The sequence below is a fragment of the Rana temporaria genome, chromosome 1 (assembly GCF_905171775.1).
Source record: "Rana temporaria chromosome 1, aRanTem1.1, whole genome shotgun sequence".
Lineage (NCBI taxonomy): Eukaryota > Metazoa > Chordata > Amphibia > Anura > Ranidae > Rana > Rana temporaria.
In genome coordinates, this window is record NC_053489.1 from 446,999,018 (window position 1) to 447,012,345 (window position 13,328).

The 13,328-nt window shown below is 43.8% G+C and overlaps 1 protein-coding gene across 1 annotated transcript in view; it reads right to left on the reverse strand.

Moving 5' to 3' along the window:
- Positions 1-13,328, reverse strand: part of LOC120916246 (tyrosine-protein kinase ZAP-70) — a 139,733-nt gene that overhangs the window by 40,249 nt on the left and 86,156 nt on the right. Inside the window, exons 5-6 of the mRNA XM_040327119.1 lie at positions 10,877-10,958; positions 1,645-1,679 (exon numbers count right to left, since the gene is read on the reverse strand). Coding sequence (XP_040183053.1) covers positions 1,645-1,679; positions 10,877-10,958 — 117 coding nt within the window. The remainder of the gene's footprint in view (positions 1-1,644; positions 1,680-10,876; positions 10,959-13,328) is intronic.

Sequence of the window (13,328 nt, forward strand, 5' to 3'; positions counted from 1 at the left end):
AAATCGGAAGATTAATATCAAAGATAGAATGGAAGAAAATATTTGAAATAATTCACAAAACATCTACAGCAAACAAATATCAAGAAAGAAACTATAAAATAGCAATGAGATGGTATTGGAGCCCTGTAGCGTTAAATAAAATAAATAGTGGACCAACAGATATTTGTTTGAGATGTAAGGTGGAAAGGAGGACCATGGATCATATTTGGTATGATTGTCATAAGGTGAGAGAATTCTGGAAAATTATATATGAAATATATGAAAAAGTATCGGGAATAGAAAGGAATCTAAATATAGATATCTCATTGTTATCCCTGATGCCAGAATCAATAAAGAGTATTAAGAAGGATATGTTTCATCATATGACATCAGCAACTAGAGCAATAATATCTCGCAATTGGAAAAAAAATATACCAAATATAGCAGATTGGATGTGTGAAGTGAACGAAATACAATATATCGAAAGACAGACAAGAGATATAAATAGTCAGATGCCAAAATCATGGCAAAAATTTTATGAATTTCGGCACTCAAATAGAATGAATGAATATTTATAAATGGAAAATCAGGAACAATATGAAGGCTACTGCAAAAGGAATATAATGGGGTTTCTCTTTTTTTTATCTGTTGCTGATGGTGGATGAATGTGTGATAGGATAAATGAGAAGGTCAGATAGTAGAATATATGGAGGTATTTATGGTAAAGAATTAAAAAAAAATGTGGTTTATAGATATTGATCAGATTCTGTACATTGAATAATGAGTAGGAATAGATATATAATGTGATAGAATCCTGTATAAGAGCCGGTTCACACAGGGGCGACCTGGGATCCGACTTGAAGTTGCCCCAAGTCGTCCCAATCCGTGTGGTTGAGAAAATCAATGTAAGTGAATGGAGCCGTCTTAATGCACACTACTGAAGTCGCTCCGACTTCAGAAAAGGTTCCTGTACTACTTCAATCCGACTTCTAGGCAACTTGTAGGCAACTTGTACCCATTGATTTCAATAGAAGTCGCCTCAGAAGTCGGATCACTGTCTTAACTGAAGCAACAATACAGGAAGATAACATACATTTCTCAGGCAAACCCCTCCCTCCCCCTCCCTCCCACAGAGCTGATTGTTGTTTGATTGGCCACTGGAAAGCCTCCTGTCCAGGAGGCGACTTGAAGTTGCCTTGTACTGTCCTGGAGGCAACTTGAAGTTGCCTTGTAAGTTGCCTGATGATTTATACTCAAGTCGTGTCCAAGTTGCCTCCCAAAGTCGTGCTGGAAGTCATGTTGCCCCTGTGTGAACCGGCTCTTAATGTAAATGTTTTTGTATTTAAGAAAAGAACCAATAAAAATAAATTGAAAACAAATGTCTTAATAATGTTAACATAATCATGTCATTCACTGAATAAAACAAGAGAAGCAGAGCAATGTTTTGTTTTAACAATGCATAATATGATTGCAAAATGAAGAATTTTCTTTGAACTTTATTCAGCAAGTTCATTCAATTTTTACCAGGCTTTGAGATGTAAAAAATAAGCCTGTACAATACATTGTGCAATGCAAAGCCTGTAAAATACATCGAGCAATGTACAGTCTGTACAATACATTGTATGATACAATGCAAGTTAAAATGTTCTGTTTCGTTGTACTTACAGCTTTTGGAAGTGAAGGTGGTGCAACACAAATGCCTAGAAAAAGAAAAAAAAAAGAAAAAAATTCATGACATACATGCCATGCAAAAACAATTATTTTGAAATTACCATTTTTGTCTGTCAAAATTGAACTATGCTTAAAGCGGGGGTTCACCCAAAAAATACATTTTTAATATTACATTCAGCCGAGTTGTCAACAACAATCGGCTGTTTTTTTTTTTTTTGTACATACCTTATTTTCACCGCCGCTTCCGGGTATGTCTTCTGCAGGACTGGGCGTTCCTATCTGATTGACAGGCTTCCGACCGTCGCATACTACGCGTCACGAGTTGCCGAAAGAAGCCGAACGTCGGTGCGCAGGCGCCGTATAGAGCCGCACTGACATTAGGCTTCTTTCGGCAACTCGTGATGCGTAGTATGCGACGGTCGGAAGCTTGTCAATCAGATAGGAAAGCCCAGTCCCAGAGAAGACATACCCGGAAGCGGCGGTGAAATAAGGTATGTACGGAAAAAAAAAAAAAAAACCAGCTGATTGTCATTAGGACAACTCGGCTGAATGTAATGTTAAAAATGTATTTTTGGGTGAACCCCCGCTTTAAAGTGTTACTAAACCCACAACAGTAAAATCAGTCTGTATATGCAGTAAAGCATGCTTGTTATACTCGCTGTGGATCCTAAGGAGGCACTCTGCACATGCTCAGCTTGGTGTGTAATGCTAGAGATTTTTTTTTTTGGGAGGGTGCATGTGATCAGCACAGGGACAATCAGCACTGTTTAGACAGAAAGTAAGGGGTCATGCAGAAAAGAAAAGGTATTTAGCAGTTTATATTTACTAAAATAATTGCATTTCCATGTTCTGTGTACCATGGGAATTCATGGTCCTGGGTTCAGTAACACTTTAAACCTACTTCCACCCCATTCTAAGTCCTATGCTAACTATATTGTAATGTAAAGCTTTGTATACTTACCAAATCTAAGGGCGCTCTTGCCCAGTCATGTGATCTCCTCAGCGGCCAGCTTCAGGAGATAGGAGAGAGCCCCAACAATGGCTGCAGTGCCTGGGTGGTGATGTCATACATAGACTTACTATGGGACATCTGCTGTCCACTGTCTCTCCTATCCCCTGAAGCCAGTGCTGGGACCTGATCACATGACCAAACTGGAGCACCCTTACTTTAGGTAGGTATACTTACACTACATTACCAAAAGTATTGGCACGCCTGCCTTTACACGCACATGAACTTTAATGGCATCCTAGTCCTAGTCCATAAAGTTTAATATTGAGTTGGCCCTTTTCAGCTATAACAGCTTTAAATCTTCTGGGAAGGCTGTCCACAAGTTTTAAGATTGTGTCTATGGGAATGTTTGATCATTCTTCCAGGAGCTCATTTGTGAGGTCAGGCACTGATGTTGGTCAAGAAGGCCCGGCTCGCAGTCTCCGCTCTAAATCATCCCAAAGGTGTTCTAATGGGTTGATGCCAGGACTCTGTGCAGGCCAGTCAAGTTCCTCCACCCCATACTTGCTCATAAATGTCTTTATATACCTTTCTTTGTGCACTGGTGCATAGTGATGTTGGAACAGGAAGGGGCCATTCCAAACTGTTCCCACAAAGTTGGGTGCATGAAATTGTCCAAAATATCTTGGTCTTCTGATGCCTTAAGAGTTTCCTTCACTGGAACGAAGGGGCCATGCCCAACCCCTGAAAAACAACCCCACACCAAAATCCTCCCTCCACCAAATGATTTGGAGCAGTGCACAAAAACTCTGCAAGACTTTTGTCAGCCGGCCAGCTTGGCGCATGGTCACTAGTCTGGCTTGGCTGGGGGCTCAGTCCTGGCCCAGCACTAACCAAGGGGGGGGTGGTCTTCACCCTCATCCTGACCAGTCGCTTCACCCTGGCTAGGCCTATCTGGGGGCTTCATCCCATCCTGGCCCTTCTCACTGGACACCACCAGAACTAAGGCTCTTTCTAAGGCTCGGGCTCCTCTCTCGGGGAGTATCCATTCCAGGGAACCCTGTGCTTCACAAAGAAGAGAGAACTTTCCTCAAAGCTCCCGTGAGCTTTTATGGGATCGATCATATTGCTGCACTCGATGCCGCAAGGCCATCACCCGTCCCTTCTGAATGGTGCTCACCTATCTCCTAGGAGCGACACGTGTTCACATTGAATCCTTCTCCACTTCAGCCTTCAATGTTCTCTTGTATTCGTCACGGCCTAGCCCCCAGGGATCTCACCATCTTTCGGGTCCTGCCGCACACACTTATGCTCCACCACGCCGGTGGGGTGGGCGAGACGGGCCAGGGATACGCATGCCGGCTGTCGCTAGTGGCAGGATCCCACCTCATCCCTCACCCTTATTGCATTGCAGGGTTTAGTTTGAGTGGCCCTCCGACTCGCGTGGGTTAGACTCCTTGGTCCATGTTTTAAGACGGGTCCGCCATGCACCACCACCCACAGAATCGAGAATAAGCTATCAATCTGTCAATCCTTTCCGTGGCTGGGCCAGGTGAGGTTTCCCATGTTGAGTCAAATTAAGCCACAGGCTCCACTCCTTATGGTGTCATTCTGTCATTTCCTTTCATTTTCAGCTTTGCAACCATACTCCCCCCCGGAACCCAAAGACTATGGTCAAAAGGGCGGCCTTTGAACTGGATCTTCATCTTTGGGAAGAGGGCGAAGTCCACAGGAGCCAAATATGGGGATTAAGGTGGGTGTGCAAGTGAGATCATGTTTCTGGCACGAAACTCACGTTTGTTCTAATTTGCTGTTCATGATTAAATAGCAGAAGTGGTGGCGCACGTGGTCAGAACAGCACTAGGAATCTCAAACAGTGCAGATCAGTGGTGTGAACACCACATGAAATAAGTAGGAACTTTAGTTTGTGAAGAGTGCTGTTTTTCATTGTTATTCTAGTAACAAGGTCACTTTAAGCAACAGATCAATTTTTTATGTAGTTTGGGTAGAATTTGGCATATACAGTTGTATTCAAAATTATTCAACCCCCACTGAAATTGATTGTGTTGGCCAGTTTGACATTGATTTTGATCATTCAGTCATCCTGCTTACAATTAAATCAAAGAGGCACGTGTAGGTCAGACAAATATAACATAACATTTATAATGAAATAACCACAAATGTCTTTTCTGTGCTCACATCATTATCAGTTTTATTCAACCCCCAAGTGACATTCAATCTTAGTACTTAGTACAACATCCTTTTACAGTTATAACAGCTTTTAAACGTGAAGCATAGCTTGACACAAGTGTCTTGCAGCGATCTACGGGTATCTTCGCCCATTCGTCATGGGCAAAAGCCTCCAGTTCAGTCACATTCTTAGGCTTGCGCACTGCAACTGCTTTCTTTAAGTCCCACCAGAGGTTCTCAATCGGATTTAAGTCTGGTGACTGCGATGGCCACTCCAAAATATTCCAGCCTTTAATCTGCAACCATGCTCTAGTGGACTTGGAGGTATGCTTGGGATCATTGTCCTGTTGAAAGGTCCAACGTCTCCCAAGCCTCAGGTTTGTGACGGACTGCATCACATTGTCATCCAATATCTCCTGGTACTGAAGAGAATTCATGGTACCTTGCACACGCTGAAGCTTCCCTGTACCTGCAGAAGCAAAACAGCCCCAAAGCATGATTGACCCCCCCGCCATGCTTCACAGTAGGCAAGGTGTTCTTTTCATCATAGGCCTTGTTCTTCCTCCTCCAAACATAGCGTTGATCCATGGGCCCAAACAGTTCTTCAGTCCACAGAACACAATCCCAAAACTTCTGTGGTTTGTCCACATGATTTTTGCATACTGCAGTCGACTCTTCTTATTCTTTGGAGACAGCAAGGGGGTGCGCCTGGGAGTTCTGGCATGGAGGCCTTCATTACGCAGTGTGCGCCGTATTGTCTGAGCAGAAACTTCAGTACCCACATCTGACAAATCTTTTCTCAGTTCCTCAGCAGTCACAAGGGGACTTTTCTCCACTCTACGCTTCAGGTAGCGCTCAGCAGTCGAAGTCAGCATCTTCTTTCTGCCACGACCAGGTAGCGTTTCAACAGTGCCCTTTGCCTTGAATTTGCGAATGATGCTTCCTATGGTGTCTCTTGGTATGTTTAACAACTTTGCAATCTTCTTATAGCCATTGCCCTTCATGTGAAGAGTAATCACCTCTTCTCTTGTCTTCCTGGACCATTCTCTTGACTTCATCATGTTTGAAACCACACCAGTAAATGTCTAGAAGGAGCTGAGTATCACAGTCATTTTAAAGCTGCCTAATTGGTGCATATTAGGCTTTATTGCTGCTCCCTGACATCCACAGGTGTTTTCAATACCTGATTGAAAACACTTCAATGAACCTCTGTTCTTCAGAGTGGTAGTCTTTAAGGGGTTGAATAATTGTGTAAATGAAGAATTCACAAAATAAACATTTACTACTGTATTACAAAACCAATTGATGTCATATTAGTTGCATATGGTTCTTTAAGAAGTCCTTGTAGGATTTCATTCTGAATACAATTGCAAATGTACACTAAATTCCCTAAAACCCTTTACAGCATTGGGGGGTTGAATAATTTTTAACACAACTGTATAACGCAAATATGAGCCACCTACATCCTTTAGCGCATGCAGAGTAAAGATTTCTTGGTAGCTGAGGGTGACCAAAATATGTTACCATCTGAATGAGTATTGGACAAGGCAATTTTAGAAAAGCTTATAACATTAAGAAAGCCATGTCATTCTCCAAAGATTATTCAACATGTTTTATAGTCAAGTAATTTTCCTATCATTCATGGAGCAACAAAAAAAATCACATCTGCTGAACACAGGGGCGTACCTAGAGCATTTGGCACCCGGGGCGGATCCTACATCTGGCACCCCCCCCCCCCCCCCAACGTTTACCTGGAAAAACACCCACAATTTTTTTTCATGTTTTCAAGAACATGTATTGCACGAATTTGTAAACTTTACATCAACTTAAAAAAAAAAAAAAAAAAAAAAAACATAGGTTTAAGTAAGTTAATAACTTATTTTCCAATTTCAATTATTTATAACATTTACTCAACAGATAATACTGCTTTTTTTTTTTTTAACAAAACCATAGCATAGCAAACGCCTGGATTCTGCACACTGTAAATCGCACATGTCTACATTCTGCACACTGTAAATCGCATATGCCTACATTCTGCAACCCTCCCAATCAGGTCAGCTACAGTGTTACACTATACACATGGCAGGGGGTGGCGGGCACAGTAATCACCCCCCCCCCAAATCAGGGCCGTCTTAATAGCATCATGGGCCCCTGGGCAAAGCAATGCTCTGGGGCCCCTACAATGGAGACAGTGCAGGTAAACAGACATCAAGTAGGTAGGAGGTAGGGGATATCTAGGGTGTAGAGGGGTCAGAGTGCTGGAGGGATATCTGGGATGTAGAGGGGCAGCCCGGGGCCCAAGGAACAGCTGCTTTGGGGAAAGAGCAGGGGCCCCCATGCAACTGGGGCCCCTGGGCAGTGCTCAGTGTGCCCTCTCATTAAGACAGCCCTGGGGCAGCTACATACAGTGCTAGTACACATGGCAGGGGGTGGCGGACACAGCAATCACCCCCCCAAATCAGGTCAGCTACATACAGTGCTAGTACACATGGCAGGGGGTGGTGGACACAGCAATCACCCCCCCCCCCCAAATCAGGTCAGCTACATACTGTGCTAGTACACATGGCAGGGGGTGGCGGACACAGCAATCACCCCCCCCAAATCAGGTCAGCTACATACTGTGCTAGTACACATGGCAGGGGGTGGCGGACACAGCAATCACCCCCCCAAATCAGGTCAGCTACATACTGTGCTAGTACACATGGCAGGGGGTGGCAGACACAGCAATCACCCCCCCCCCCAATCAGGTCAGCTACATACAGTGCTAGTACACATGGCAGGGGGTGGCGGACACAGTAATCACCCCCCCCCCAAATCAGGTCAGCTACATACTGTGATAGTACACATGGCAGGGGGTGGCAGAAACAGTAATCACCCCCCCCCCCAATCAGGTCAGCTACATACAGTGCTAGTACACATGGCAGGGGGTGGCGGACACAGTAATCACCCCCCCCCCCAAATCAGGTCAGCTACATACAGTGCTAGTACACATGGCAGGGGGTGGCAGACACAGCAATCACCCCCCCCCCCCAAATCAGGTCAGCTACATACTGTGCTAGTACACATGGCAGGGGGTGGCAGACACAGCAATCACCCCCCCCCCCAAATCAGGTCAGCTACATACTGTGCTAGTACACATGGCAGGGGGTGGTGGACACAGCAATCACCCCCCCCCCCCCACAAATCAAGTCAGCTACATACAGTGCTAGTTGTACACATGGCAGGGGGTGGTAGGCACATCAATCACCCCCCTAAATCAAGTCAGCTACTACATACAGTGCTAGTTGTGCACATGGCAGGGGGGTCCTCCTCCCCCCAAATCAGGTCAGCACACACAGGGTGGCAGAGCAGGCAGACACACTCCTCCAGGCTCTTCTTCATGCAACACCCCCCAACCCCCCCCTCACCACTGTTGTCCAGCCTCAGGCTCTCAGACTCAGCCTCTGCTAGGGAGTAACTTGGGAGGTCCAGATGGATTCGATTCCTGATCCTGCCTCACTGCCTGTGTCTGTATGTGAAAGCAGTAGCCGAGCCGCCCCAGCGGAGAGAGATGACAGACACAGGCTGAGGCCGCAGTGGTGGGTGGAGGCGGAGCTAGCAGGAGGGAATTCAGTGAATAAAACGAGTGGACAATCTGGACTAGTCCATTGCGGCCGCGGCGATGGGGGTGTTCTAAAAAACACCTAAAGGGAAATGGAGCAGCCAGACCCAGCAGGGATGCCTTGGGATGATTAGACAGTATCACCCGACTTGGGTATGGAGTGCACCCCACATAGCGAAGTCACTCGGCCACTGACACCCCTTCAATGTGTGGTACCTGGGGCGGACCGCCCCCGCCGCCACCCTATTGGTACGCCCCTGGCTGAACATCTTTTATGGAGATACAATAAATCTGGACTGATTTAAGAGCATGTATGGAGTTGCAGAATGTCTTTCATCCATTCATTACATTGACAGCTGAGCAACTGTACATCCTGCACCCGACAGCTCAGAAGGATTCTTATTAATCTGGGGTAGTAGCACCTTTCTCTGTTGTTAACAGAAAAATCCCCTATTATCTTATCTACTGAAGCCTAATGCCCTGTACACGCGATCGGTTCGTCTGATGAAAACGGACCAATGGACCATTTTCATCGGACGAACCGATCGTGTGTGGGCCCCATAGTTTTTTTTCCCATCGGTGAAAAAAAATAGAACCTGTTTTAAAATATTCTTATGGTTAAAAAACCGATAGAAAAAAACAATCGTCTGTGGGGAAATCCATCGGTCAAAAATCCACGCATGCTCAGAATCAAGTCGACACATGCTCGGAAGCATTGAACTTCATTTTTCTCAGCACATCGTTGTGTTTTACGTCACCGCGTTGGGCACGATCGGATTTTTAACTGATGGTGTGTAGGCAAGACTGATGAAAGTCAGCTTCATCGGATATCTGATGAAAAAATCCATCGGTCTGTTTACATCAGATGAACCGATCGCGTGTACAGGGCATTAAAGGAGTTGTAAAGGAAAATGTTTTTTCACCTTAATGCAATCTATGCATTAAGGTGAAAAAACATCTGCTGCTGCCGGCCCCCCCCCCGAGCCCCCGTTATACTTACCTGACCCCTCGAAAGTCCCGCTGATATCCCCGATATCCTCTTCGCCGCTCAGCCTGGCCGCTGATTTGCTAGAGCGGATGGATTGAGAGCAGCGCAGCCATTGGCTGGCGCTGCTGTCAATCACACCCAGTGACGCAGCGCGCCGAGGGGCGGGGCCGAGTTATACAGTAACCGGCTATGGCCGCTCGCTGTATCACGGGAGCACGCCGGCAATTAGTGACCACCATGCGAGCTCTCGCATGACTGTGGTTACTAATTGCGGGGAGGACCAGAGACAGCTGCCGGGGGACCCCAGAAGTCGAGGATCGGGGGCACTCTGTGCAAAACGAACTGCACAGTGGAGGTAAGTATAACATGTTTGTTATTTAAAAAAAAAAACATTTCCTTTAGTGACCCTTTAAGGTAAAGTAGAAGTCTGGTCAAAATCTACATAAGCTTAAACCTGCTCCCACCCCATTCTTAACTGTATGCTAACTTCACTGTAAAGGAAAGATATTGTATATTAAAAAAAAGTATTGGGATGCCTGCCTTTACACGCACATGAACTTTAATGGCATCCCGCTCTTTGCAGCTATAACAGTTTCAGCTCTTCTGGGAAGACTGTCCACAAGGTTTAGGAGTGTGTCTATGGGAATGTTTGGCCATTCTTCCAGAAGCGCATTCGCGGAGATCCAGTGTGAATCACAGAAGGTGCTTGACACACTTTGAAAACAAGACTTCCAAGACCCATTCCGGAAGTGGCAGGAATGCTGGGAGTGTTGTTTTGCTGTACAAAGGGACTATTTTGAGGGTGATAGGTGTGTAATCGTAGATAAATAAAGTACTTTCTTGTAAACAGAGCTAGTCTCAAAACTTTTTAATACCACCTTGTACTTATGTGTGTTGCAGTAAAACATATGATTTTGCAATGCAAATTGTTCAGAATTTCAATCCACGTACATACAGAAAACAAGAAAACCTGCACTATAGCTTACCACTACACACAGTTTTGAAGACTTTTGCTCTGACAGCACATTCCATATGAATGGGCTGCTTTAACACAATACAATAAAAAATGCATTAAAACACACAGTAGTGCATTATCAAACCACAACTGTGAACTAGTCCTAAAGGTTTTATTCCACAGATCTTCAAATATTTAACAATTTTTAACATTGCTCTTTTGTATAATTTTGTATGTAAAGGTAATTGAACAAAGATGACACTGGTATTTTCTCTTTAAAATATCAATGGCTTTTGGCTAAATTATAAATTGTGTACTGAGTAAAAGAGGAGACGGAGCTGTTTAAGATGGTAACATATTAATGGCCAATAAAATAACAATTTTATGAGAAATAGAGGTTTCCAATAATCTAATATTCATCCCATACTAAACATGATGAACATGTTGATGCAAATACAAACATAAGATTGTTTTACAATAATTTGTCTTTCTAAAATGACACTGATAAGCTTTAACCCATGTGACATTCATCCTCTGACTTACCAATTGATGTGCTACCATTGGAACAAATCTCTCTTAACACAGTTATGACTCCATCAGGCTTAAGTTTCAGGTATTCAACCAGCTTTATAATGACAACAGAAAACAGTAGAGGTAAATAAATGTAATAACAAATAATAATAAAATAACATCATAAGAATATACATTACACAGCATTTTGAAATTATATTAATTACTTATTTGTTTGGTTAGCTTGCTTGTAGTGAAAGGTTTCCAGTTGAATTTAGTACAATTAAACAGACTTCATCTACTTGCATCATCTTGAATTCAACAGTACTATTATTCATAGTAGGCATGATTCATGCATAATGTCATACGTTAATTAAAAAAAAAAAAAAAAAAGGTTAAACTTAACTTACCTGGTCTGTGCAAGGATATTGCACAGAGCAGTGACTTACTTACTCAGCCCCCTGCCAACATTGTCCCCTCCTCATTTCTGCAGATGCCCCCTCTGCAAGTCATGTGCCGAGGGGGCACCTATGCAGATGAGCTCCAAAGCAGATCTGTGTGCATCCATAGACACACACAGCACAGCTGGACCGTGCCTTTTGCTCCCTCCTCACAGGATCTTACTGACAGCATCAGAGTCCTATGGCTCCCCCCCCCCCATGCTGCAGATGGGATGATGCTGGATCATGTGAGGACTCAAGAACAAAATGAATAACATACAAAACGTTCAAAAAAATAAGACTCAGCAGAGTACATGTTACATAGTTACATAGTTACATAGTTAGTCAGGTTGAAAAAAGACACAAGTCCATCCAGTTCAACCACGAAAAAATAAACAAACAAAATAAAAAACACAATACAATCCCATACACCCAACTCTATACCCACAGTTGATCCAGAGGAAGGCAAAAAACCCCAGCAGAGCATGATCCAATTTGCTACAGCAGGGGAAAAAATTCCCTCCTGATCCCCCAAGAGGCAATCGGATTTACCCTGGATCAACTTTACCTACAAATCTTAGTACTCAGTTATTTTATGTACATTTAGGAAAGAATCCAGGCCTTTCTTAAAGCAATCTACTGAGCTGGCCAGAACCACCTCTGGAGGGAGTCTGTTCCACATTTTCACAGCTCTTACTGTGAAAAAACCTTTCCGTATTTGGAGGTGAAATCTCTTTTCCTCTAGACGTAAAGAGTGCCCCCTTGTCCTCAGTGTTGACCGTAAAGTGAATAACTCAACACCAAGTACACTGTATGGACCTCTTATATATTTGTACATGTTGATCATATCCCCCCTAATTCTCCTCTTCTCAAGAGTGAATAGATTTAGTTCTTCTAATCTTTCCTCATAGCTGAGCTCCTCCATGCCTCTTATCAGTTTGGTTGCTCTTCTCTGCACTTTCTCCAGTTCTCCGATATCCTTTTTGAGAACTGGTGCCCAAAACTGCATATTCCAGATGAGGTCTTACTAATGATTTGTACAGGGGCAAAATTATATCTCTGTCTCTGGAGTCCATACCTCTCTTAATACAAGAAAGGACTTTGCTCGCTTTGGAAACCGCAGCTTGGCATTGCATGCCATTATTGAGCTTATGATCAACTAAAACCCCCAGATCCTTCTCCACTACAGATCCCCCCAGTTGTACTCCCCCACATGTAAACGTTTCACAGTCAGCGTGATATAATGAAAAAAACAAAACCAAAATGTAAGATGTTAAATACCTAATGGGTATAAATGGGTCTAAAGCAGCATCAAATTTGACAAACCTTGTGGGCTATGTGGCGTATAAAAGGTAGCGAATGCAGGATTCATCCCATTCCTCCTGTTTGCTCCCGATTGGGGGCAAACAGGGAGGTGTAACTGCAAAAAAAAAATAAAAAGGGGGGAGAGTAGAAAGACAGATAGAAAAAAGAGGGAAGGAAGAAAAAGGGAAGGAGGACAGGATTGGGAAATAATAATTTCCGGGGGAACCGACTGTGTGGTCGGTTTGTCAATGAGAATTACAGATCAAGAAGATGTGTGGGTGGTCACAAAGTTGGGAACTGGTCCGACAAGGTTTCGAAGTCTTCCAAAACGTATGCTCATTGGCAAGAATTTCATTCAGTGTGAGTTTTTCATTCACAAGTGTGCTGTAAATGTGCCGAAAGAGAGGACTGGTGTTTTTCATGCTCTTGCGATTGTCTGTTTCGTGGCCATAAAAATGAGGATAGCTAGGATGTATTCTCTCTTTGTTAAGTCTTCTATTGGCTTATGCAGTTAGGCCTCCCAGGAATCTTTATATAGGTTTGAGTGAAAGTATTGACCATGTTACAGACTGTAATTCATAAGCGTTTAACTTTGGGGCACGTCCACCATATGTTTTATGTCGCCCTGGTCTGGGCACCCCCCAAAGCAAGAAGCAGGGTAAGTAGGAAGATACTTTGCAATTCTCTCTGGGGTGTAGTACCACCTGGACATTACCTTAATCAAATTTTCCAGGGCCACC